The sequence below is a fragment of the Callorhinchus milii genome, unplaced genomic scaffold, assembly GCF_018977255.1.
Source record: "Callorhinchus milii isolate IMCB2004 unplaced genomic scaffold, IMCB_Cmil_1.0 Scaffold2, whole genome shotgun sequence".
In the NCBI taxonomy this organism is placed as follows: domain Eukaryota; kingdom Metazoa; phylum Chordata; class Chondrichthyes; order Chimaeriformes; family Callorhinchidae; genus Callorhinchus; species Callorhinchus milii.
This window is the reverse complement of record NW_024704743.1, coordinates 16,049,677-16,074,729: the sequence shown is the minus strand read 5'-3', so window position 1 is coordinate 16,074,729 and position 25,053 is coordinate 16,049,677. Positions and strand designations below refer to the sequence as shown.

The 25,053-nt window shown below is 42.7% G+C and overlaps 1 protein-coding gene across 1 annotated transcript in view; it reads left to right on the top strand.

Moving 5' to 3' along the window:
* The first annotated feature begins 794 nt into the window (after positions 1-794).
* Positions 795-25,053, top strand: part of cdk13 (cyclin-dependent kinase 13) — a 42,116-nt gene continuing 17,857 nt past the window's right edge. The window contains exons 1-7 of the mRNA XM_007898185.2: positions 795-1,918; positions 2,990-3,607; positions 11,255-11,425; positions 14,527-14,666; positions 19,112-19,282; positions 20,670-20,859; positions 22,184-22,240. Of these exons, the coding sequence (XP_007896376.2) occupies positions 795-1,918; positions 2,990-3,607; positions 11,255-11,425; positions 14,527-14,666; positions 19,112-19,282; positions 20,670-20,859; positions 22,184-22,240 (2,471 nt within the window). The remainder of the gene's footprint in view (positions 1,919-2,989; positions 3,608-11,254; positions 11,426-14,526; positions 14,667-19,111; positions 19,283-20,669; positions 20,860-22,183; positions 22,241-25,053) is intronic.

The window sequence follows — 25,053 nt, the reverse complement described above, 5'->3', positions numbered from 1 at the left end:
AAAATACAGTCAATTCACTTTACAGTGTATGCCGTGAGGCGCTTTGTGACATCTCGATGACGTAATAAGGCGCTCCATCAAAACGCGAGGACTATTATTGTTACCGAGACCGACCGCCACAGAGGGTGGGCCCGATTCCGATACCCCATTGCCAAACGTGGCACCTTGGAGGCAGTTCAGCTCGCCCACGGGGAGAACAGGGATGGGACGTGAGGAGATGACACCGACACCGGTGCTTTCTTCGGAGAACAGGGAGGGGGAGGGGGAGCCGGGCTGGTTACTAGGAGACGGGAGACCAGGAAGCGAACCTTTGACCCGTGACACGCGGTGGCGGCGGGTTCCGGCTGGAGAAGCGGCGGCCATTTTGAGAGGAAGAGCGAGCGAGAGAGAGAGAGAGAGAGAGAGGCAGAGGGGACGGAGCCCGGCCCCCAGAGAGAGAGAGACGGACAGACAGACAGAGCCGGCGCAGGCCCCGGCACTTTATTTCACTCAACTCCGGCTTATGACGCAGGATGTGCCGGTGCTGAGAGAGAGAACTCACAGCTCATCCCCGGGCCAAGGCGAGCAGGAGAGGCCACGGCGGCTCCGCAGCCATGAGCAGTGCTGCCCAGTGACCCCGAGAAGACAGACACCGAGGACACGGACACTCTTGACACCAGGACCGCAGAGCGGGGGGACCTCCCGAGCAGACGAGCTCCCGGCGCCGCTCCTTTCTCCCCCAGAGGCCTCTCCCCGCCCCGGGATGCCCGGCGGACCCGAGCGGATGGACTGAGGCGACGCCGCGGCGGAGGTCAATGCCGAGCTCGGACACGCTCAGCGGCAGCCGGGGTCGCAGCCCCAGCGGCAAGAGGCAGCACCGGAGCGACAGGACACCCGGCTCTGCCGGCGGTGGAGGTGACAGCGGCGGCTTTGGCGTCCCCCCGGGGCCCTCGCAGGCCCGGGACAAGGACCGCTCGGCTTCCAAACACAGGAAACGCCGGGGGAAGCACTCGGCCGAGAGCCGACCCCAGCGGCGCTGCGACGGGAAAAGCGGCCAAGCCTCGGCGTCGAATCTGGGCCGCAACCCGGCCCGGGCCCTGGTCGAATACGACGACGTGAGCTCGCAGTCGGAGACATTCTCGCGGAGCCCCGCGTCCCCCGGCGGCGGCTTCTCATCCCGTGCGGGCAAAGAGCAGAGCCGAGCCCGGGATAAAGAGCGGCGGAGGCGGGAGCGGGCGGGGGAGAGCTCGAGGCCCCGCGCCGACAGCAAGGCCAAGAACCGGAGTAAAAACAAGGCCAGGAGCCGGGGCAGCGCCGAGGAGCCGAGCGGCAGCAGCAACGGTCAGCGAGAAGCGTCCGGAGCCGACAAGGAGGCCAAGGCCGGCAGGAGCGCACACCGCAAGGAGCGCGGGGAAAGCGGCAGCGCGGGCGTCAAGGCCGAGAAGGAGCCGCCCGCCGCTTACAAAGAGCCGCCCAAGGCTTACCGCGAGCGCGAGGCCCCACGGGCCTACCGCACCTGCAGCTCTCCCCCGGCCGCCACCAGGAAGAAGTCGCCGAGTCCGCTGTACAGAGACGGCAGCCCATACGGAGGCGGCCTCTCCTGCTACCCGCAGGCCTACGGCCCGGGCCATGGTCACAGCTCCAGTCCCCGGCCCGGCGCTTTCGACGTGTACGGCCGCAGTCCGCCGCCGCCGCTCTTCGCCTTCAAGCCCTTCTACGGCTCCCGGGAGTCCAGCGTGCACCCCGGCTACACAGGCCGCTCGCCCAGCCCCTACTCCAGCTGCAGCAGCCGCCGCCACCGCTCCCCCAGCCCCTATTCCCGCCGCCGCTCCCCCAGCTTCGGCCGTCACCACAGCCCCTATGAGTACGGGGCGCTGTCCCCCAACCGTTACAGCAGACGCCGCTCCTCCAGCCCTTACAGTCGCAGCCCGGAGCACAGGTACAGTGAGACGGGGAGCTCTGTCTTATCAATAATATGAAAGCAAAATGTGTGTGTGTGTGGGTGGGGGGGTGTTGATGCCACTGTAAATTGCCTGTATTTGACTGTTACACTTAATATTAATAAACGTTATTAAATATAATAGTAATAATAATTACTTCCTCGCATCCCATTCTAGTTTTCTCCACACAGCTTTTTTTTTGTCCGTCTCCCCGGACTGCTGTACTGTTTTACCTCTCCACATTGCTGTACTCTTATCTCTTCTCCCCCCACACCCCCCCCTCTGATTTATCCACTTCCACACTTTCCCCTCTCACTTACTTGAGGCATTTCACTTGTTTGTACTTGATCACTGTTTCCTAAGGCTCCCCAGTGAGTCCATTATTCATTTGCAAACTTTGGCATCAGGTGTTGGTAAACTATTGACAAGAGGGGAGCATTTCAGCGGAGCCTAGTGAGATATCCACACATATATGCATTTCCAGGATAAATTGTTTGATGATAATGTGCGAGTGGAAAATTATGTTTTGCAAATTCTCCTTTCTCCCCACACCCCCAAAAAAGGACCCTGGGACAATTATTGCCCTGTAAATTCTTTCTAAAGAACTGCATTTGCAATTCAATCAACGTTGCTTGCAGCAATAGATCTATTTATAACTTGGGTGTAACATTTAAGTACAGTAATCAAATTTACTTCTCAACTAATGACTTAACACGTTTTCTGTGATATCAACGAATTGTTGCTTATTTCTTTTTAAAACAAAAACAAATGACCCGAACTAAAGGCATCTACAATTTTTATTACTTTAGTGAGTGAGGCTGAGATACAATTTTAAAAATTTAGGGTCGTGTTGGGTTACGCAGGGAATCTTTGTTTCTTGTGTTTTATACTTGGAGGCAAAATATTCTAGTGCAGTAACTGGATTTCAGGCGTTCCATACTGATGCAGAAACCAGTATACATTTAAGTTGTGGTGTATCACCTTCTAAATTCATTGTTTACAGTTCATATTAAATGCTTATTGTAATATTTGTGATAATTACTTGGACCTTTTTTGATTTGCTCTTTTAGGAGGCTGAAATCACGAAGTAGAAGCCCTTATTATTCTAGACGTTCTAGATCTCGCAGCAAGCACAGGGTGTCGCGGTCTCGCAGTCGAAAGTCGAGCATTTCACCAAGCAGTTTAACCTATAAGAGTAGCCTTGCTGCTGAGCTAAATAAGCACAAAAAAGCCAGAGCTGTTGAGGCTGCTAAAAACACTGCAAAAAATGCTAATGCACTTTTAACTACTGCCAAGACAAGTACGAATGCCAATACAACTATAGCGGCTTCTATATCCCAAACAAAAGAGACAAATAAATTCAAGTCTGAACGAATAGGAGTGTCTCCTACAGATACCGAAATCCGGTTAAATGAGAAGCCGAAAGCCAAGGTAATTACTCAGGAGGTGAAAATAGAACCCAACACCACTGTGGATAAAAAGGAGGCAACAGAGGCAACTTTAGGGCAGAAAACTTCTAAAACTCCAACAATAAGAGGAGAGCTAACATCAAAGGAAAAGACCAAGCAAGCTGTGCCAAATGAAGCTGCAAGGGAGAAAGATAAGAATCTAGCACCACTATCATCAACATTACCACCACTACCTCTGCCTCCAGTGCTGTCCAAGAATGATAATGAAGATGCAAGCAGGTAAGAGTTGGTTTAAAATTCATAGATTTTTTTTTAGTCAGTGCATCATGTGAGTCAGACTGGAAGTGGTGCCAATTTAATCTGTTTTTGAAACATCTTGTTTTCCTTTTTGAATACATGTTTGAATACATCTTTTTTCACTGATTCCATAAATCTCCATAAAGTTTTGAAGTAGACTTGGAAGTTATCTGAGATATTCAAACGTATACTTTCTCTGGCATTTAGGTATCTTCAGAATGAAGTTTAAAAGTATCCCAAAAATAAATAGTACCAGCAGAAGTTTTAGACCAAGTGCTTACTGTGTTTTTATTCTCAGTTCCCTATTCCATTCTGATTTTTGTTATTCCCAGGCCTAAGATTACAGTAAATTTAGTCCTAGACTCAGGGCTACGTTACCACAAGTTATATAAAGATGCCTGGCCACCGTTTCTTTTCTTGCTCAGTGTCGCAAAGGACTCTCTGTTGGGCCAGTCTTTTGAAAATGCCAGATATTCTATGATGAAATAGTTATTTGGTGCATTATCATTTGACATGCTGGTTTTGTGATGACAGGAAATTGTGTTGCACCTGTATATTATAGCAGTTTATGTGACTTAAATATGACAACCTGCTGTAACTTGGTTATATTATACAAAGATTTACAGAGAATGTACAGCATGGCAACAGGCTACTTCGGCTCAACCAGTTGGTGATGATGTTTTTACTCCACATAAGTCACCGTACGTTCCTTTATTCCCTCTATGTTCTTCTATTCCCCTCTATCTCATGTGAAGGTCTAGTTTCCTCTTGAATACATCTGTACCAGGGTGGTCCAACCTTTTGGCTGCCGTGGGACGGATTCCTTATTTGAGGAAGTGTGGTCCAGCTGGCAGCCCATGGGCCACATCCATCTCGGCCGGTGATTTTATCCGATCTGAGACCATTTCCAAATTCTGATGAACATCCTCTTTTGGCAGCGCAGGAGCCGTCGGTTGGGATGATGCAGCGTGGAGAGTGGAAATAATACCTGTCAGGAAGTCAGTGCATCTCTTACCAACCGCGAATTAAGCAAACACACCGGCTCCCGTCACTACAGATAGTGAACTGTGCGGTTGATTAGGAAAGGGGGAGTGGGTGGATGCTCTCCCCCCCCCCCCCCCCACGCACTCTTGTGCGCACACACACAATCTTTATCTCAATTGTTCCCCACCGACTCCCTACCAACCTGCCCGCTCCCTCCGTTCAGCGGGCTCCGGCCTGCTCCATGTCTCCCGTCCGATCCACCCTACCATCGGCGGCTGGTCTTTCAGCCTCTCTGCCCCCACACTCTGGGACTCTATCCCACAGTCCCTTCGCCTCTCTTCCTCCCTTGCCTCCTTCAAGGCCGGTCTCAAGACCCTTCTCTTCGATCGTGCCTTGGGTCACCCTCCCATCTCTCTGCCTTCCCTCACCCCTACACCACATTTCTCCCATGCCCGGGCCTCGACACCTGACTGTTCAGCACTTTGGGACGTCCTCCCGACGTGAAAGGGGCTCTATAAATGTAATTTCGTTGTTGTATTCTCACTGAACTTCTCACACCTTCTCACAGTCGCTCTTCCCTCTCAAACTCCACCTCTCAACCACTCTCTTCCCGCACTTCTCTCACACACATTCTCCCAGTCTTCTCCATTACTCTCTCTCACTTCACCTCTCTCCCACACACACTCTATCCCCTGTCAAGCTCTCTCAATCACACTCTCTCACACTTCCCCATTCTCTCTCAATCTCTCTGTTCTCTCACACTCTCTCTCTCTCTCTCTCTCTCTCAAACACGTACTCCTCTCTCTGTCTTGCTTGACCTTCCTATGCTTTCTACCTCACATCCGTACCTTGACCTGCTCTGCCTTCCCACCTCCGCACCATAGCCCAGCTCCGCCACTGTCTCACGCCCCAGGCCGCCAAAACTCTCATACATGTATTCATAACATTGAGGCTTGATTATGCAAACTCCTTGCTTATCGGCCTCCCCAACTCTTCCCTCCATAGGCTGCAGATCATCCAGAGCTCTGTGCTGTCCTCTCCCACACCAGGCTCTGTGATCCTATCACCCCCATTCTTGCCCGATTCCACTGGCTTCCCATCACTCAGAGAATACAGTTCAAGATCCTGGTCCTCACCTTCAAAGCCCTTCATGGCCTTGAGCCCTCCTACCTTCTCAACCTCCTAACCCCCTACTATCCTATTCGCTCCCTCCGCTCAGTGGACTCCGGCCTGCTTCACGTCCCCTGCCTCGCCTGCCCCACCATTGGCGGGCAGGCATTCTGCACCTACCCTCTGGAACTCCATCCCGCAGTCCCTCCGCCTTGCTCCTTTCCTTGCCTCCTTCAAGACCCATCTCAAGACCCTCCTCTTCGACCTTGCTTTTGATCATCCTGCTCCCCCCCCCCCCATTCCCGACCCACAGCTCGGGTCTGAAACAATGATTATCCAGCGCCTTTGGGCGTCCTCCTGACGTGAAAGGGGCTATACAAATGTAATTTCGTTGTTGTTTCCAATAGGCCATCCTACATTGCTTAAAACCAGTAGCCGGCTATTCCATTGCTGTCAAGTAAGTTGTTTCAGAGGTTTTTGCTGGAAGTGATTATGTGCATGTACTGTGGCACTATCTTGCTTTCTGGTCTTGTGGAAAGATGTAATGAGTTTGTTTCATTTTAATGGGTCAATTGCATAGATTCCCTGAGGCTACATGATGTGGATTGATCATGGTACTCTTTTTTGGATGCCTGGGTATAGGGTTTTGGATCTCCAAGCATCTGATTATTGTACTGCTAAAATAGCTTTGAAATAAAATCTGATGCTTGTTGGAATGCCTCACAATACAGTATTGTACAATGTGAAGCTGGAATATAGTTTTTGGCATGAGTGAGCAACACACGGACTTTGTCATGTCGGAGTGTGGGCTGTGATTGGTGAAATGTGGCTGATTTTATATGGGAAGTAAGGGATGTTCATTCATCACAATGAATAACTTGTTTAGTCCTACAGTAGGTATAAACGTGTTGGAATTTAATCGTTTGGAAACCAGTTTTCAGAATGGATGGATGGGTCTGGAAATATTACACAGTATTTGTCAGATAAAGGTACGGATTGGCAGCAGTTTGTCTGTTCAAATTGCATTGATTGATGTTAGCTAGTCAATAACCAACAGTGCCGTAGACCTTGATGTCTCATATGTCGGATCATAGGTTCCATTACAGAGTATTGATTCAACTATGCTTTTCCTTCATCAGATGCACTCCTAAGGCATTTGAGAAATTTACTTACAATCTTTTGCTTTCACTTGTTTTCTTACTGAAAGTGTCTGAAACTGTCAAATTGGATTCCAGCTTTTGAAAGTTCCAAGTTGAGTTCAACTCTTACTGAGTTAGCTGATAGCCAGGATAACAGTAGTGGTGGTGCAACTGACATAAGAGCCCCATCTTATGGAGTTGAACAATTAGTGATTTTGTTCTTGATCACCATTCAGCAATCCCTGGTCAGGTGTGGGTGGATACGTGTGTACAAAGGACTAGACATTTGTGGAGTCCTGTAGCTCAGTGGTTAGAGCACTCGCTTTGCAAGTGAGAGACCTGAGTTCAATTCCAGGCAGAGGGCGAAACCTTGGGCAAGTTTCCTTACTCCACACAGAGCCTAATAATAATCCCTCCAAAACCCAAAACAATAATAAATTGGTCATTTTCAATCTACGGCTGTTTGTGGGACATTGCTGTGCGCAATTGGCTGCCGCGTTCGCCCACAAATATACAGTCAATTCACTTTACAGTGTGTTCTGTGAAGCGCTTTGGGACGTCCTCCCGACGTGAAAAGCGCTATATCAAATGCAAGGATTATTATTATTATTATAGAACGGAGTCGGTTGTAACTTAATTCTACTGCCCTCTCTCTCGTCTCTCCCCCTACCCGCCCCAGCCCACCCCTCCAGCACACACACACGCACATTTGCAAAAGTCTTCTGGTACTCATTGGAATGCTCAAATATGTGTAACAATTTGGGTAAACGACCAGTAGGAGAGGGAAGTCTTCAGGAGGGGTGAGATGGGTGTGTTTGCATTACTTTGAGCAATTTCTGAAGACATTCTAAAAGTGACATTTATGGGTTGATCTTATGAGATTTCATGGTGGCTTTGCTTTTGACAGGAGAATTTCCCACGTGCATCACCCTTGGTTCTGATTCACCAACCAGCAGGGATAATCTTCCCTATTTATCTTGCTAAAGTTAGAAGGGCTGGATGTGTTCGACCATGAGATATCTGGATGAGCTTCTGAAATGCGATCTTGGTGCCTTAATTTGATTGGAAATTTTCTCACAAGTAGTAGTTTGAAAAGTGTAAAATGGACCCTAAAAGTAAACAATGCTGCGATCCATTACGTTATCCTCAATTATTTCCAGTTCAGCTATGACCATGCTAGTGATGCAAGAATTGTCCTGTGTTTATAAATATTTACTGCAGTCAGTGAACTTTTGCCCCATTCAGAGGAGCCAAATGGCCTTTGGAATCTGATACTTGAATTGAATAGGAAAATAGCCAGGAGGCTGCAAACTAGTGTGTATATTTCAAAAAGAAGTTTAAAATGAGCACACTGTATGAGGATATGGGAAAATGCCCAAAACATAGTGGTTTACGTTTGGAGTAGGAGAGTTTTCAGGAAAGGTGATATGAATAATAATAAAGCTTTCTTTGAAGTCTAGAGCTCGTTCCCTAATGTAGCAGTGTGGTGAGAGATTTCTGTGAGTACATGGATAATCCTGTTGCTGGTGTCTAATGAGACCCTTGTCTGTGCTGCACATTTTTATTATCATTTTTATTCCATTCTGATGAAAAATTAATCCCTGTTAAAGAGCATATTAAGCATGATCATTCACCATACACAGTCAGAAGATAATTTATTTGCTCTCATTGGTCATTTTCTTTATCGTGGAATCCACAGTATAGTGCCCCTGCCAACTGAAGCAGTGTTTACTGGATGTTTACAACTGCTGTCAGCACTCGGGCTTGTCCTGCAAATTTGCATATTTTAACCGCGTGGTAAAAAAATCTTAACTTTCTTCCCTCTCACCTTCCCCCAAATATTCTTCACTACTTATAGAAAGCCCATCTGAAACTAACAAAGCAGCTTGCTATCAGGTGTTGGGATGTAAATGTTTTGCCTGAGGGGCGAATGTTGGTTCACATTGCGGTGTATTCTGGGGGTGCTTTGAGAGGTCTGAAGGATGTGGTGGAGCTCTGTGTCAAATGCAAGGATTAATATAATTATAAATTAATGAGTTAATGTGTTCTGGAAAGAAAGACAATGGTTTAGTACAGAAATTTTGATTGAAAGACACAGCATTGGCACCTTGCTGGTCTGAGAAAGTTTTTTTAAAACCAAGGGAGACAGAGGTACGTTTAATTAATTGGTTTAACATTCACAGCAGGGTGATGCTATTAACACCCCTGGCTGTGACAATAGGAAAGAAGTTGTAAGGGTTTAAATTTAAGATTGCTAAATTTAAGCAAGCGGGGGATAAAACGTTTGAGGAACCAAACAAGAGTTTAGTTGGATTATTGGCAGATGAGAATGTTTAGTGTCTCCCGGACAGCTCCCAGGAACGGTTAGTATTATTTCTTTATTATTTGTGTTGTCCTGTATTTTTGTAACTCCCACATTAATATTTCCACTGTATAGTCATGTCAAGTCAAAATAAAAACCCTTTTGAATGAGACATAGTCTCGTCATGGTATAAATTATAGAGAGCCCAACACAGGAAGCTTGAGCGTTACGTAGACATTTTCCAGACTGAAGTCGGTCATTCGATCTATTGTATGTCCCATTGCTTCCTGGTTTTCTGAATCCCTTTTTTATTTATACTTTGTTGCTGTTGCAGAATTTGAGATTTGTATTTGTGCACTGTCAATTGGTTTTGTTCAAACCTTTGAAATTATTTTCTGGTGTAAGGTGATTAAAACGGATTAGCTTGTTTTGAGTCTTCCACATAAATCTTGTTCACATCTGGTGGGTAGTATTATTGCTATTTTTTTCAAATTGTGTGTTTATTCAATTAGTTACGATTTGCGACTTAATAATAATTATTGAACTTGATATAGTGCCTTTAATGTCAGGAGGATATCTCAAAGCACTTGGGATATACTGTGAAGTATTTTGTGAGTGAATCTTGTTTGTATCCAAAAAACAAAAAGTAGCAAATCAAAGAATTGGAAACATTTTCAGTAGGATGCAATTGTATTCACCTTGTACTTTGTCACTGGACCATTTAATGTCTTACATCTTTAGTAGTATTTTCTATTTCATATACACAAGTCAATTAACAGGTCCAGTAAAATTGTTTGAGTAAATCATCTCACTATCAACTCTGGATTCTGAGCTTTCCATTGAGTACAATTTGTAGTAAACTAATGGTACTAACATTTTTGATATAATATATATTACTCCTGAACTATTAATGCTGCTTAACTTTTTTAAAATACAAATGTTTTTTGAAATTTGCATCTTGTACAAGAAAATGTCTAGGAAGCCTGTTTTGGTGTTGGTGAGAAATGGTGAAGAAGCCTTTATGTTTCAGGGAGTAGTCAAACTGGAGGGCATGATATCAATATGGTTTTGCTTCAGATCCTAAGTCCACATTTGTCATGTTCTAAATACTGGTGGTGGTGTGGTCATCCAGCAACTGGTGGGCCCATGAGAAGTCAAGGTCTCACTGTTGGTAGTCTTAAATTTTGATGCAGAACATTTTGGTCTTAGAGGGTCCTTAGGAGGAGGGAAAATCTGATGCCAATCACAAGGCTGAGGCCTGGGAGCTGGATGCTTTCTGTCCTTTCACCTTAATTGGGGGATAACATGACCCAAGGCGAGATGATTTTTTTTATTTATATATTATATATACATATGTACCCATCTTGATTGGTCACTGAATCTAACATATCTATTCTCCTTTGCCCATATCCCCTAATACTTTTAGTTTCCAAATATCACCCCCAGAAGCATCTCAATTTATTCTGTATCTATGGCCTTCTGGCGTAATTCCATATTTTTATAGTTCTCTGTGGGAAGCATTGTTTTCTATCTTTACTTTTAACCAGTTTTAGTTCTGATTTTAATTATTTTACCTTGTTCTTGGTTTTTCTCATACAGGGAACAGGGAATCTAACCTATCAATTTCTCCCTGAATTGTATGGAACCTGACATGTTTACTTCATCATAGCTAAGTCCATTCATCCCTGATATCATTCTGATAAATCACTGTTGTACTTGCTCTAAAACTAGTATATACTTCCTAAGATGGGGTGCTGAAGACTGAACACATTACTACCAATGAGGTCTGATCAGAACTGTAGCTACAGTGGTACTTTCTTGCTTTTCTTTACAATTTAACTGCTTCCTTCCAGTGGTTTGACTGACTGACAAACACATGGCAAGCAAATATCAGATTGCAGATTTGATTTGAATTCATGACCAAAATGATGCAAAGTTGATAACTGATTGGCTACCATCTAGGGAAAAAGTTTAGATGCTATCATGAATGTGGTTACGAAGAGTCTTTGATCTTCTGGAATGTCAAAATACAAAATCAGCTTCAACTTAAAATTTGTTGCATTGTCTTACAATTATTTGCTTTCTTAATTACAGCCCAAACAGTTTTGTTGCAAAAGGAGTAAAGAAGGAACCTGAACGAAAGCTTCGGCATTTACTAACGGACCTTCCATTGCCACCTGAACTTCCAGGAGCTGACTTGCCTTCACCTAAAACTACTGAAGAAAAGAAAGTGGCCATTCAGCCGCAATTAAAGAAACGACCTAAGTGAGTTAAGATTTTTTTAGTTGATGCTAAATTTAGTGTTTGTACAATATGGGAGATTTAATGACCTAACACCAAAATGTGTACCAAAAGTTAGAATAATTAACACGCTGATATTGGCATTGTAGTTTGGATAAGATGTACTATAATTCTAATGTTTGTGCACTGGGACTTCATACTAATTTTCTCAGTGCTGTACTAATAGCAGACTTGCAGTTAAATTAAACTACAAAAAATGGAAAAGTGGGTAGTTTCAAGCTTGTGTGGTCATGTGTATCATTTTAATTAAACAAATATGGTGGCAGAAACAGAAGGTCTAAACGTAAGGAATTGGATTTATTGCTTCATCAAAAACATCAAGTACAAGAGTCCGATTCCATATACTGCCTTAGTGAAAATAGAAAATGTGGTTGAGGGAGTGGGTGAGGCGGAGGGACTCTGCTGATTGGAGCTCCAGAGAGAGAGGGCAGATTGGCTGAAATTTCGCCTACTAATGGTGAAATGGAGCATGCAAGGTGCATGAAGCATTTGTGTGGAGTCCTGTAACTCAGTGGTTGGAGCACTTGCCTCGCAAGCAAGAGATCTGGGTTTGATTCCTGGCAGGGCGAAACCTTGGGCAAGTTTCCTTACTCCACATGTCTGATAATCTCTCAAGAAAAAAAAAATCAATAATAAATTGGTCACTTCAATCCATGACTGTTTGTGGGACACTGCTGTGCACAATTAGCTGCCACGTTTTGCCCACAAAAACGCAGTCAATTCACTTTACAGTATATTCTGTGAAGCACTTTGAGACGTCTAGAAAACGTGAAAAGTGTTATATCAAATGCAAGTATTATATTATTACTGTACGGAGGGAGTGGCTCGGTGATGGGGTTGAAGGGGGTGGTAGAAATAAGGTGGGGTGGGACTGTGGAGGCATTTGAATATGAAGATAAGGAAGTTGAATTTGATCCGAATCTTGAATTTTGGGGACGGGGAGCAAGTGAAGCCGAGCGAGGATGTGGTGATAGATAGGCTGTCACAGCATTAGAGGATTGTATGTGGAATTCTGGTTGGTGTGAAGCTTGTGTAGGGAGAGAGAAAGAATGAGGCTGGTGAGTCTGGCTAGCAAGACATTCGAATTTTGTAGGTTGGACATGAAGAAGGTATGTTTGAGGGGCTGAGGGGAAAGGCAATGTTGGAGAAGTGAGTAAAAGCTGAGTGAGTGAGAGCCCAGAAGTAGGTCTTGAAGGACAGTTGGGGGTTGAACAAGAAAGTTGTTGCATGCATGTCTCTGCAGACAACTGGTAATGAAAAGTGGCTGTTGTTTCCTCGACCTTTTTTGGAGTTGCTTCTATCATCAGAAGGAAGAGTTGCAAACAGAGTGAGTTTGTGATATGTTTAGGGAATGGAAGGAAACTTGGGCCCTTGCCACATAAGTGGCACAGTGACATCAGAAGCCTAGTGGATGTGTCCAAGAACCCAAATTAAAATTGTTTATTCTGATTCATCTCTTGGCTCCCCCCTTCTATTTTGGTTGTGACAATTATGAAAATAAAATTGTTTTGAATGTGTGACTCTTCAATGTCACTTAATACAATGACTTCATGAGATTCTATGAAGTCATTGCATTGCTGAGTCGAACTTTTTAAAGGGAAAGCAATGCCAAATCATTGAATTCTTCACTTAGGCATCACAGTCCAATCCACAAATATCATTATCACTTGGTTCATTTATTGTGATTGTTTTCTCATCCAAACGGTTTCTTTAATCCAAGAAGAGCACTTTGCGACAGCTTCTTCCACACCTCAATCCCACATCTCTCACACAGGTCTAAGCAGGGTCTTGGAGCGGAACTGACTCCAAGGTGACATGCCTGGCAATGGAATGTCAGAATTGAACCAGCCCTCTGTGGTAGTCTCAGTAGTCTGGTTCCTGAGCCAGGCAGGTCTAAGATATTCCAAGGCACTGCTGATGACAGCACATCGGCAGGACCTGGAAGAGCAGGCCAGTCACAGGGGCAGGGAGTCATCCCACTCCCTGCCCCCAGTGACTAGTCTGCCCATCTAACCAAAGCACTAACCCTGCGAGCCAAAGCACTAATGGGAAGGGTGGTGCTAGCTGGATAGCTGCCAGGCAGAGCTATCAATGGCAAGCTATGTGGTTTTATCTGGTTCCCCAACGCACATTCTGCAGTCCCCAAGCCTTAGCTCTTGCCAACCTGCGCCTAATAATTTCCGGAATTAGGTAAGTAGGATAAGCCCCTCCATGGAGGGAGTGTGCATTCCATTCCACCAATCTATCTCCGCGATTTCCAAGTGTAGGTGGGATGCATGGAAATTTCAGCTTGATTTTGATACCCTTAAGCATGATGAATGAGTTTCTGCACGTGTCAGATACCCAGCTGACCAAAAGAACAACAACAAACAAGTCTATCCTGATGGTTTCTGAACACTATGCATTCAAATAGCCTAGTTTGAGCACTTGTATTGCACTTGTACTGTATTTTTCATCTTGGATAATTAATTCACTTTGTTAGGATGTGATTCATTGAGCTGAATGGATCAAAGGGGGTAGGGTTGAGGATGTTGATTAAAGACCTGGTCAAAGATTGTTGTCCAAGGAAGGTTTTCAAGGCTAATAACTTGCAGTGTGAGAACTGCATCAGTGTAGGAATCAGTCAAAATTTTACTTGCAATATACACAAGTTATTGTACTGTATTTGCTGTGAAAATACAGCATGAAATAAATATTCTACAAATCTTGCTGGCTTTATTTTATTTTGGGCGTTTTCTCTGGGTTGTCATGCAGTTGGCTGAGAGGAATAGTAATGAACAAATCTGCATAGTTAAATTGTACTTTCATTGAAAATTTGTATTAATTACTAGTGTATTTGTTTAATTCTTTGGAGCGTATTTTTAATTGGGTAATACGGTTCAAATTAATAAAAAATTTACGTTACCTGCCCTACACCTTGACTATATATTATATTGCATCTGGCAAATAATATTTAACTAGTTGGTCTAGAAACCATGCAGTGTCATTTCATGTATGGTGATACTGTTAATCTGGATCTGCTTCTCATGGTTAGCTTCTAATGTTTGACTGAAATGTGTTTTTAGAATCTGTGGACCTCGACATGGTGAAACTGAAATAACGGAAATAGATTGGGGTAAACGTTGCGTGGACAAATTTGACATCATTGGAATAATAGGTGAAGGCACTTATGGACAAGTTTACAAAGCCAAGGACAAAGATGCTGGTAAAATATATATGTTTTACAGTATTACAATGGTTTGTTCTAGTTACATTTTGAACCAAAGAAATAACTGTTTTGACTAATTTATTTGTTCTAGTTTTCAAAGTCTTTCTCATTTATAACACACCTAATAATAATCCCTCCACAACAAAAAAAATAAAATTGGTAATTTTCAATCCACGACTTTGTGGGACACTGCTGTGCGCAATTGGCTGCCACGTTTCGCCCACAAATATACAGTCAATTTACTTTATAGCATATTCTGTGAAGCGCTTTGAGACCTCTAGAAGACATGAAAAGCGCTCTTATCAAATGCAAGAATTATTATTATAACCTGGGCCAATAGAAAAATGCAGCTGCATGCAGTTCCTCCTCCCCCCAAAAAAAGTTTTTGCTAAAGAAGCAATTAATATTTTTTTGCCTAATATGTGTCATTTCCTCATGTTTCGTTATATCAATAAAGTGAAAAAATATAGGTGGGCAATAAAATAGTCTCTAAAAGAAGCAGAGGGGAGGTGAGAAGAAATTTTTTCACGCAGCGAGTTGTTCGAATCTGGAACGCATTGCCTGAAAGGGTGGTTGAGGCCGATTCGATAACTACTTTTAAAAACGCGATGGACGGGTATTTGAGGAGGATGCGTTCGCAGGGTTATGGGGAAAGGGCTGGGGAGTGAGATTGACATTACATTGCTCTAATCAAAGAGCCGGCACAAACGCGATGGGCCAAATGGCCTCTTTTTGTGCTGTACGATTCTATGATTCTATGAAAATGTACCGCAATAGCACAAATCAACTCCCTGCAGTTTTCTGCAAAATTGCCAAAAATGCCCTCCGCAAATTGGTGAACCTCCCCGCAGTTTTTGCCAAATATTTCCAGACTTTCTATTGGGCCAGCTTATAACCCTTGCCTTGGATCCTCCTGTGCTTCAGTTCTCTCTGATTCAAATACCAGTCAGTTATCAGTCCATCATGAAGAAACGGTAGAACATTTTTCTCTCCTTTTTATTGAACTTCCGTAGCTTATCAGTCTTATCACTGATCCATTCTGAATGTTGGCATGCACAGATGAGGCTATAGGTAGCATTATCCTTTTACATTTTACGAATGCTGCGAGAAAGTGCAAGAGTGGCCTAGTTGGTACTCTTCCTTGGAATTTAATTTCCTCTAAATTGCTTTCAACTTTCACCATGTGTTGCAAGATTTGGAATTTGCTGTGTCAGAATCAGTGCACATGCTGAATGTGACTGGTGTTAAATTACAATGTTGTCCTATATTTAGAAGGTTTAAAACTGGAATCAAACAAACTTGTAACTTGACTTTTACTACATTAGTCCTGTTGTTGGACATACAAATGAATTGGTAGATTTTATATTCTTAAAAACTGTTGATAAAGTATCTTGATGAAAAGGAAGAAGGAATCCATCTCCTTTTAATTAAGCTACTATGATTATTACATTTTACATTTCTATTTTTTCTTTATTGCTCTTTGAAATCAGGCCATATGGAGCCCTGTAGCTCAGTGGTTAGAGAACTCACCTCGCAAGCGATAGACCTGGGTTCAATTCCAAGGCCCTCTTGTAGGATTGTCAAACCAGAGTACATTCTTCCTGTTTAGGTGGATGCCTAAAATTCATACAAAACTTCAATTTGAAATGTTTCTCTCCGTGTTTTGTCCAGCAATCCACATCATGTAAATTATAAGATGTTACAACATAGAATGAAACAGGCCATTGTGTTTACGCTGCTCTTTCAGCACATGAGCTTCCTAATCCCATTCCACTACTTGCCCCTTATACCTTTTTTCAAACATCAATCTTATTCCCCATTGAAATAATTTATGGACTCTACTCTGATAATGTTTGAAGAACTAGCAGTGTTTTATTCCATCCACCCTCACTCCCTCTTTCCTTTTTACCAAAAACTTGATTCTCTCTTCCTAGTGTATTTGTATCAAACAAATATGACATATTATGCAACTTGAAAGAGAGCTGGAACAGAATAAGGCTTCCAATATATTGTAACTCTGTTGGGGTTTTCAGAAGGCTTGAATATGAATTATCCCCTTCCTCTCACCACCTTTATTTGTGGAGACCATTACTTTCACTTGCTCCTTGCTATTTTTAGTTAGTTTATTGCTTCAAGTCGTACAAAATGTTGTACAATACTGTTATGCTGTGAATTTATTCTTGTAAATTTTAATGGTGTTAAAATAGCCCAGTCTGAAAAAAAATCATGTATTCAGAAATGGCATCAAAAGGAATTTAATTTCATATTCTACTTATTTGGATAATCTCTGAAAATATCTCATTACCTTTGTATCACTAAACCAGATTTAATTTTTAGGTACAGACTGCTATATTTTTTTTCCATTTAGGAGCATTTAATCAAATCTTTATCTTCCATGCCAATTCATTGATTGGACATTCGTGGAAACCTGTTTCTTTGTATAATCAAAGCTGTGCTGACAATAAATTTTAGCAGTTTAACTGTGCTGTTGACTTCTTCAGCATAATTGCATTAGCAGAGCAATAGTATGTTACTATTGATGCAAGGCTAATCTATTCACCCCAAAACATGTTAGTAATTTAAATTGGTGGCAAAATAATGTGAATGATGTCTCATGTATGATTTAGAAGAATTCTAACTTTTTTTCTCTTTCCTCCAGGTGTTGATTTATGGGTTATGGCTCCTCTGGTATTTGCCCAAGTAGTAATGTTGTGGGCCTAGGCAGTGGAGTCTTAATTCATGATCTTTTAAACACATGGGAATTGCAGGTGCCCACCAATAAAAAGGATTTCAGATGATTCTGTAATTCTTTGCATTGATGTAATGTAATTATGAGTGTCTATTTGTGCTTCACATTATTAACTGAATGTGAATTGTGCCAGCCAAGTGGACAAGTAGTTGACTTAAAAACATCACAGCTGACCTCAATCTTGTTCTTGTTTTTTTTTAAAAAAATGTAACCTTTATCTACATTGTTATGCATTGGAGGTAGGAGCAATTAACAAAAAAAGACTTGAATTGGTTGAAAGCATCAACTTGGATTTATTTAGCGTCCTTCACGTAGAATAATGTCTTGGAGTGCTTTACAGTGACGGGCACCGAGGAGGGGGAAAGGGAGAGGTGACCGTAGGCGCTTGGAGAGGTAGGTTTTAAGATAGCTTCTGATCCCCCAGCCAATTATTGCCACAAGTCTATAGTTTGTGGTTGTATCATTATACAAGAAAACAGCCACTGCATGCATGCATGCATCTGATGCACTTAATGAAGATATCAAATTAACTCCTTAATGGGATTGTACTTGGTATGATGGGATTATTGAAGGGAATTTTTGCACATGATCTGCCATTGCACAAATATTTTGTGCACTTTGCTAAGAAATGCACTTGCAATCGCACTGAATATATCCTTTGGAATCTTAACCATTGTAGGTGGGAGGGTTCACACATTGAAGATATTAATGGGCTTCATTTTTACTTTGAGGTTATTGCCCCGTACATTTTCTATGATTTATTTTTTAGTGCAGTAGATTATGAACTGATGTGAAATTGGAGTATAGATAACACTTATGACCAGCTGTGGTGAGATTGACTAACTTCAAATCTCCAGATATTGCCACTTGACCTGGCATGCTCATTGCCTGTAAAGAAGATTGTCCAAGCTGTCAGCAGACTTGGTGAGAGTCTCCCCATTTTTGTAGTATTTGCTTAGATTACGACTGAGATGCTTGTCAAATCTGATTATTTTGTAGGATGGGAGCCAGAATTTGGGAGAATTTCTTTTGATGCAGTTTCTGAATACATGAGTTTTTACAACTTGGCTATTTTTCATAGTTTCAGCTTGCGTTAACTTTCTGTTTCCACTTGCTTGCATACGACAATATGGGGTATCAGGCAACGTGCTTAATTACTATATTGTTAAATGAAGCTCTATATATTGTGGTAATCTGTAGCTCAGTGGTTAGAGCACTCGCAAGCGAGAGGCCTAGGTTCGTTTCCCAGTATGGAGAAATGTTGAGCAAGTTTCCTTATTTCACATGCCTCTGTTTACCTAGCAGTAAGTAGGAATCTGGTTGTTAGTCAATTGGCGGATCGCTTTTCTGGGAGTAATAATTCCTTTTATAAAAAAATGGTCACTTCCCACGACTGTTTGTGGGACACTGCTGTGTGCAATTGGCTGCCGCATTTCACCCACAAAATATACAGTCTATTCACTTTACAGTGTATTCTGTGAAGCGCTTTGAGACTTCTCAAAGACGTGATTAATTGCTATATCAAATGCAAGGATTATTATATAATCAACTGAAGGGAATGATTTAACTGGAAAAAGCTTTTATCACAGTTTTCAATTTGCTCATGCTAAGGCATAAGTGAAAACCTATGCACTTTAGAAATATAAGTAATCTTGAAGTTTATTAGTTGAAAGTCTTATAAATTTGTTTTCAGGTGAAATGGTTGCTTTAAAGAAAGTCCGCTTGGATAATGAAAAGGAGGGCTTTCCAATCACTGCCATCCGAGAGATTAAAATACTACGACAGTTGAACCACTCCAGTATCATAAATATGAAAGAAATTGTGACGGACAAGGAGGATGCACTGGATTTCAAAAAAGATAAAGGTATTTTTATTAATCAGAGGTGTAGAGAATAGGTACATAACGGTTCTAGGTGATCACTGAGTTGGCATACTTGATTGATATCACCATTGTGGTTTTGTTTATAATAGTTTACTACTAATTCCAGATCTGTGTGAAATGCGTTTTGTAGTCTGAATCAAGATATCAGTTGCCCACCTCGGCCACATTGCCCACCTCGGTCCGTACCTTACAATCCACGCAGCCCCGGCTGGATTATTCTGATGTTCTCCTCAGCTCCACCATACACAAAATATCAATTCAAAATTCCACTGCCCGAATACTCACCCATACGGAACTCTGTACTCCCATCACACCAGTCCTTGCCAGGCTCCGCTGGCTCCCAATCACCAAACTGATCGATTTCAAGATCCTCTCACTTGTTTTCAAATCTCCATGACCTTGCACATCCCTGACTATCTGACCTGCTTACCCCCAACTCTACCACCCGCTGCCTCCACGTGCCTGGCTCCAGCCTCCTGTTTGTCCCTCGTGCCCTCCATTCCACAGTCTGTGGATATGCCTTCAGCCACAAAACCCCCAAACTCTGGAACTCTCTCCCTCATTCCACCCACCTTGCCCCCTCCCTCCCCACTTTCAAATCCCACTAAAGACCTTCCTTTTTGATTGTGATTGTGGTCACCTTCCTCTCTCCCTGGCTCCTTTCTCGTCAGACTCCGCCACTGTGAAGTACTCCAGGACGCTACCTTGTGTGAAAGGCACTATATAAATGCAACTTGTTGTTGTTTTGGCTCAAGTGAAGCAATGTGAGATTCTCATTATTGTATGTCACAGTTATGTAAAAGTTTAACCTTGGTTTATTCCTGTGAGTGCACTCGCCACAGTGTTGTTGCAGATATAATTGTAAACGTGGGTTATTGAGCTTTAGACAGCTCTCTAATGTACCAGCTCAAAATGTGGTACCCTATTTATAGTTTCATATGAGTATGTGCTCATAATCTCAGGTCATGCCTTTAAGCAGCTGTTGTCCCAAGCCTCAAGGTTTCCTCATCAATGTGGTGCGAGGAAATACGTCTCTTTAAAACTGCTTTTCCAATATGTCAGCTTCATGTCCATATCCTGCCCTACCCCACCTCTCTGGAGTCTCCCCAACTCTCCCTCCTTCTCCTCAGTTAAGGTCCTTATCAAGACCTACCTTTTTCAATCATCTTTCCCCTCCCACCCCCAGCTTGGGTGCAAATCCAGTATTAAGCACTATGGGACGTCGTCCTGATGTGAAAGGTGCTATATAAATGTAATTTTGTATTGTAATTGACACAGGGTTGCATCTCTTGAGCTAACCTTAAAAAGTTAACTTTCAAAATATCTAAAGGTGTTTCACAATTAAATGGACTTCTTTTTCTCCTCTTAGGTGCATTTTATTTGGTATTTGAATATATGGACCATGACTTAATGGGACTCTTGGAATCGGGATTAGTACATTTCACTGAGAATCATATAAAATCCTTTATGAGACAATTGATGGAGGGTCTGGACTACTGCCATAAGAAGAATTTTTTGCATCGAGACATCAAATGCTCCAATATTTTACTAAATAACAGGTATTGACATGCTAAAGCAAGAAATGAAATCAGAGTTGCACATTGAATTTGCTTAATGTTTGTTTGCATACTGAATGATTTGTACACAAGGATTTGTTAAGCAGATGTATACAAAATGTATCCTACAAAGCAAGCTGTTGTTAAACGTCTTTAAATCAAAATGTTCAGCGCCATGATAATTTTCCAATGAGCTGAAGGTAAGTAACCAAGTCATAGATATCATAGAGTCACTAATGGAGAAATATAAAACATTTAATGTTTTGTGCTTAGCTGCAATGTCCTGGGATTCAGTACTAATTTAACTGTTTTTAAGATTGCAATGTCATTTGGGATTTATGTCTGTTGTGGTTCTAAATGAACTGCCATATCTGAATATCCTCTTCATTCTCCACTTGGTGTGTTTTTGATATGGGCAGCTCCCTCACATTGGTACCAGGTTACTTTTAAGTTCTGTGGTTTGACATTTTGTCCAGCCAGAATTGTTGAGCTTTTTGAGACAGCCTCCCAATACCAAAGGGACTATATAAGCATGAATTGTATCGTACTTTACCTCTTGTTATAATCTAGGGGCATCTTGAATCCTTTGTGTATACTGCTAGAAGTGAAATCTCACTTTCAGCCAAACTGCAATACGCAGTATCTGTTTTAAAGAATCATAGAATAATTTAAGCTACTGACAGGGAGCTTAAATGAAACAAGGATACATTGTCGGCCACTTCAAAAGGATTCAGCAGGGCCTCTGTGTGTGGAATGGCAGTCCAACTTCAATAGTTATAATAATAATAAAATAATAATAGTTGTCTTCAGGAGACCTATAAAGAAACAAATATAGCAAAACAAGTGGCCAATTGAGTATTCTGTTTTCTCCTCCACCACAAGTCTTTTGGGAATGGTTTCATATAAATGGTTATATGAACTTATTTGAATTTCTCCGAACTTTTAACTGTCCCATACACACTATGGTATAAGTTTAAAAAAAATTGGAAGGTGTTGCATTTAAAATTAATCTGCGTGAAACAAAGTTGCTATGTTGCATCATGCCTTAACTGAGTATGGTTGTTTGTGTGTTCTTGAAAGCAAGAAAATGTTTGTTTTAATGAGTATAATAGTCAATTTGGCCATTCCACTCTTGCTCTTATTAAAACGTTTATTTAAATACAACTTGTTTCAAAAAAATATAACAAGACTGATTGTTAATTTCAGTTGTACACCTGTACTAAGTATTCTAAAATTAAGCTGAAAGTTAAAACGCTTTATGAAGGTATATGTTCAATACAGTTTTAAAAGCAGTGACATTCATGAAACAATTTTGTTTTGCCACCAGGGGGCAGATAAAACTAGCAGATTTTGGGCTGGCCCGGCTGTACAACTCTGAAGAAAGGTATGTTGCATTATAAGAAGCGCTTCAATTAATAGAAGATTGTGAATGATTCTCAGAATAACCATGCTTTGAAATAAAATAATGTAGTGCAATTATAAGTTTTTTGGATTATTAATCTGTATAATGCAACAAACAGATACAGATTGCATTGGTATGCATCTCGCAAAAAAGAAATCATGCAGTTTGTGTAGAAAATGTGCACTGGTGATGCATCTACTGTATCTGTCTGATGCAAGGTTGACGTAACTCTTCATAATCAAATCTACAATTTGTTTTGCTTATCGTACATATTTACATGAATCATGGTGTTCCTACATACATCCTTACTGGATTATTTTATCTTAATTATTTTTATCTGAATTGCACTGTTTGTATGAGGTAGTACATATACATCCATTGCAAGGGCTTGTAATTTGATCCCTTTCATGTTAAAAGTGCAAAAATTTGCATTAAACGGTTATGGTTTCCTCCCTGCCCAAAAGCACAGAAACTGCCCCTGTCAAAATTACCAATGCCTTTCTCTCCTATAACTAGAGCTCTCTGATGCCTTTGACTACTCCATCCTTCCCACCTCCTCCCTTCCTTTTCCTGGTTTCACTCTTACCTGTTCTAGTGGAGTCCTGTAGCTTAGTGGTTAGAGTACTTGCCTCGCAAATGAGAGGACCTGGGTTTGATTCCCGGGCAAGGCGAAATGTTGGGCAAGTTTCCTTAATCCACACGCCTCTGTTCACCAGCAGTAAGTAGGAACCCGGTTGTTAGTTGATTGGCGGATTGCTTTTCTGGGACAATGATCTCTTTTTTTTAAAAAAAAAAATTCTAGTCGCTCAATCCACGACTGTTTGTGGGACATGGTTGTGCCCAATTGGCTCCTGCATTTTGCCCACAAAATATACAGTCAATTCACGTTACAGGATATTCTGTGAAGCGCTTTGAGACGTCTCGAGTGATAAGGCGCTATATCAAATGCAAGGATTTTATTAATATATATATAGTGTCTTCACTCAGTCTCCTTAAATGCCTTCTCTCACAACTTCACAGTGACATTCTTCAAGACTTTATCTTCCGTCATCCTCTTTACCATTTCTACGCTTCCATCTTGGTTACATCATCTGGATTTAGGGGGTCCACTTCCACATGTAGGTGCCGATGCACCATCTCTCTGCTTCCAGCCTCAATTTCAGGACCAGTGCTGTTCTGATTGATTGTTTTGTCAGACACCAAGTCCTGGATGAATTCTATCCTTCTACAGCTCAATGTTGACAAGACTGAGATGTTCCTGCTTGGTTCCTCTCCACAGTTTCTCATCTCAGGCGCTGACTGCATCACTTTATATGGATTCTTGCTCACCACACAAAACCAAGAGCCTAGCCCTGCGCTATACTCTTGCATTTACTGTTGGTTTCTGTTCCCACCATGAACCTAGGAGAGCCCAGCGCAACTGTGCCGAGTGATGCTCCCTGTCCTGTACCCTGGAAATAGGATGCTTTCACCAGCATGGGGCAGCCTGGGCTTCACGTGGCACTGTTAGCATCCCACCCCCAATGCGCTGCTGCCCACAGCCTGTGAATAGGACAGTTTCCCCCACGCAGGACACTGGCTGGAGCCCCTTGGCACAGGCCCCATATGCCCATGCCTTCATTTCCCACCCCCCTTTGCTCTCATTTGGTCTGCTTTCCATCACCTCTACAACATTGTCTGCTTTTACCACCTTCGCTCCATCAGGCTGCTGAGACCTTCATTTATTCCTTTGTCACCTCCAGGCTCTGCAGCAACAACCACAACTTGCATTTATTTATCACCCTGTATAGGCTAGCGACACAGAGTGCTCTCTACTCTAACGTCCTGCTCATTGAAGTCCCCCATCCTCGTTTGACTCCACTGGCTCTCCATCTCCCAGCAGATCGACTTCTTGAGATTGTTCCATCGGTTTATTAGATTTTAGCTGATTTTTAATCCCAATGCCCCACTCTTTCCCCATATCCCTTTTTATCTTCTATTATTACTTTCCAAGTATCCATCTCTCTTTGAAACATCTCTTACGATTCTGCCTCTAGAACTCTGGGTCAGAGAATTACACATCTTCACAAACCTCTGCTTCCTGATCTCAGCTCTAAATGCTTGCACTCTGATTTTTTTCGTGGGACCGCTTTTTCCACCTCCGCTACATTGCCCGCCTCCGTCCGTACTTCATAACCAATGCAGCTGAGACCCTTGTCCATGCTTTTGTCTCTTCCTGGCTCGACTATTCTAATGACATCCTCCCTGGTCTTCCCAGCTCCACCAAACACAAAATCCAATTAATTCAAAACTCAGCTGCCCGGATACTCACCCGCACAAAACTCCGTGCTCCCATCATACCAGTCCTTGCCAGACTCCACTGGCTCCCAGTCACTAAACGGATTGATTTCAAGATTCTCTCACTTATTTTCAAATCTCTCTATGACCTCGCACATCCCTCCCCATCTGACCTGCTTAGCCCCCACTCCACCACTTGCTGCCTCCACTCGGCTGGCTCTGGCCTCCTGTTTGTCCCTCGTGCCTTCAGCCACTACACCCCGGAACTCTCTCCCTTAATCTCTCCACTTTGTCCCCTTCCTCCCCACCTTCAAATCCCGCCTAAAGACATTCCTTTTTGATCGTGATTAAGGACAACTCCCCTCTCCCTCGTTCTTAGACTCCGCCACTGTAAAGCGCTCCAGGACGCTACCCCATGTTAATTACACTATATAAATGCTTGTCGTTGATTTCAGGTGATGCCCGTCACAGATCCTTCCATGAAAGTGAGGAGTATCTAACCTATTCATTCCTTTCAT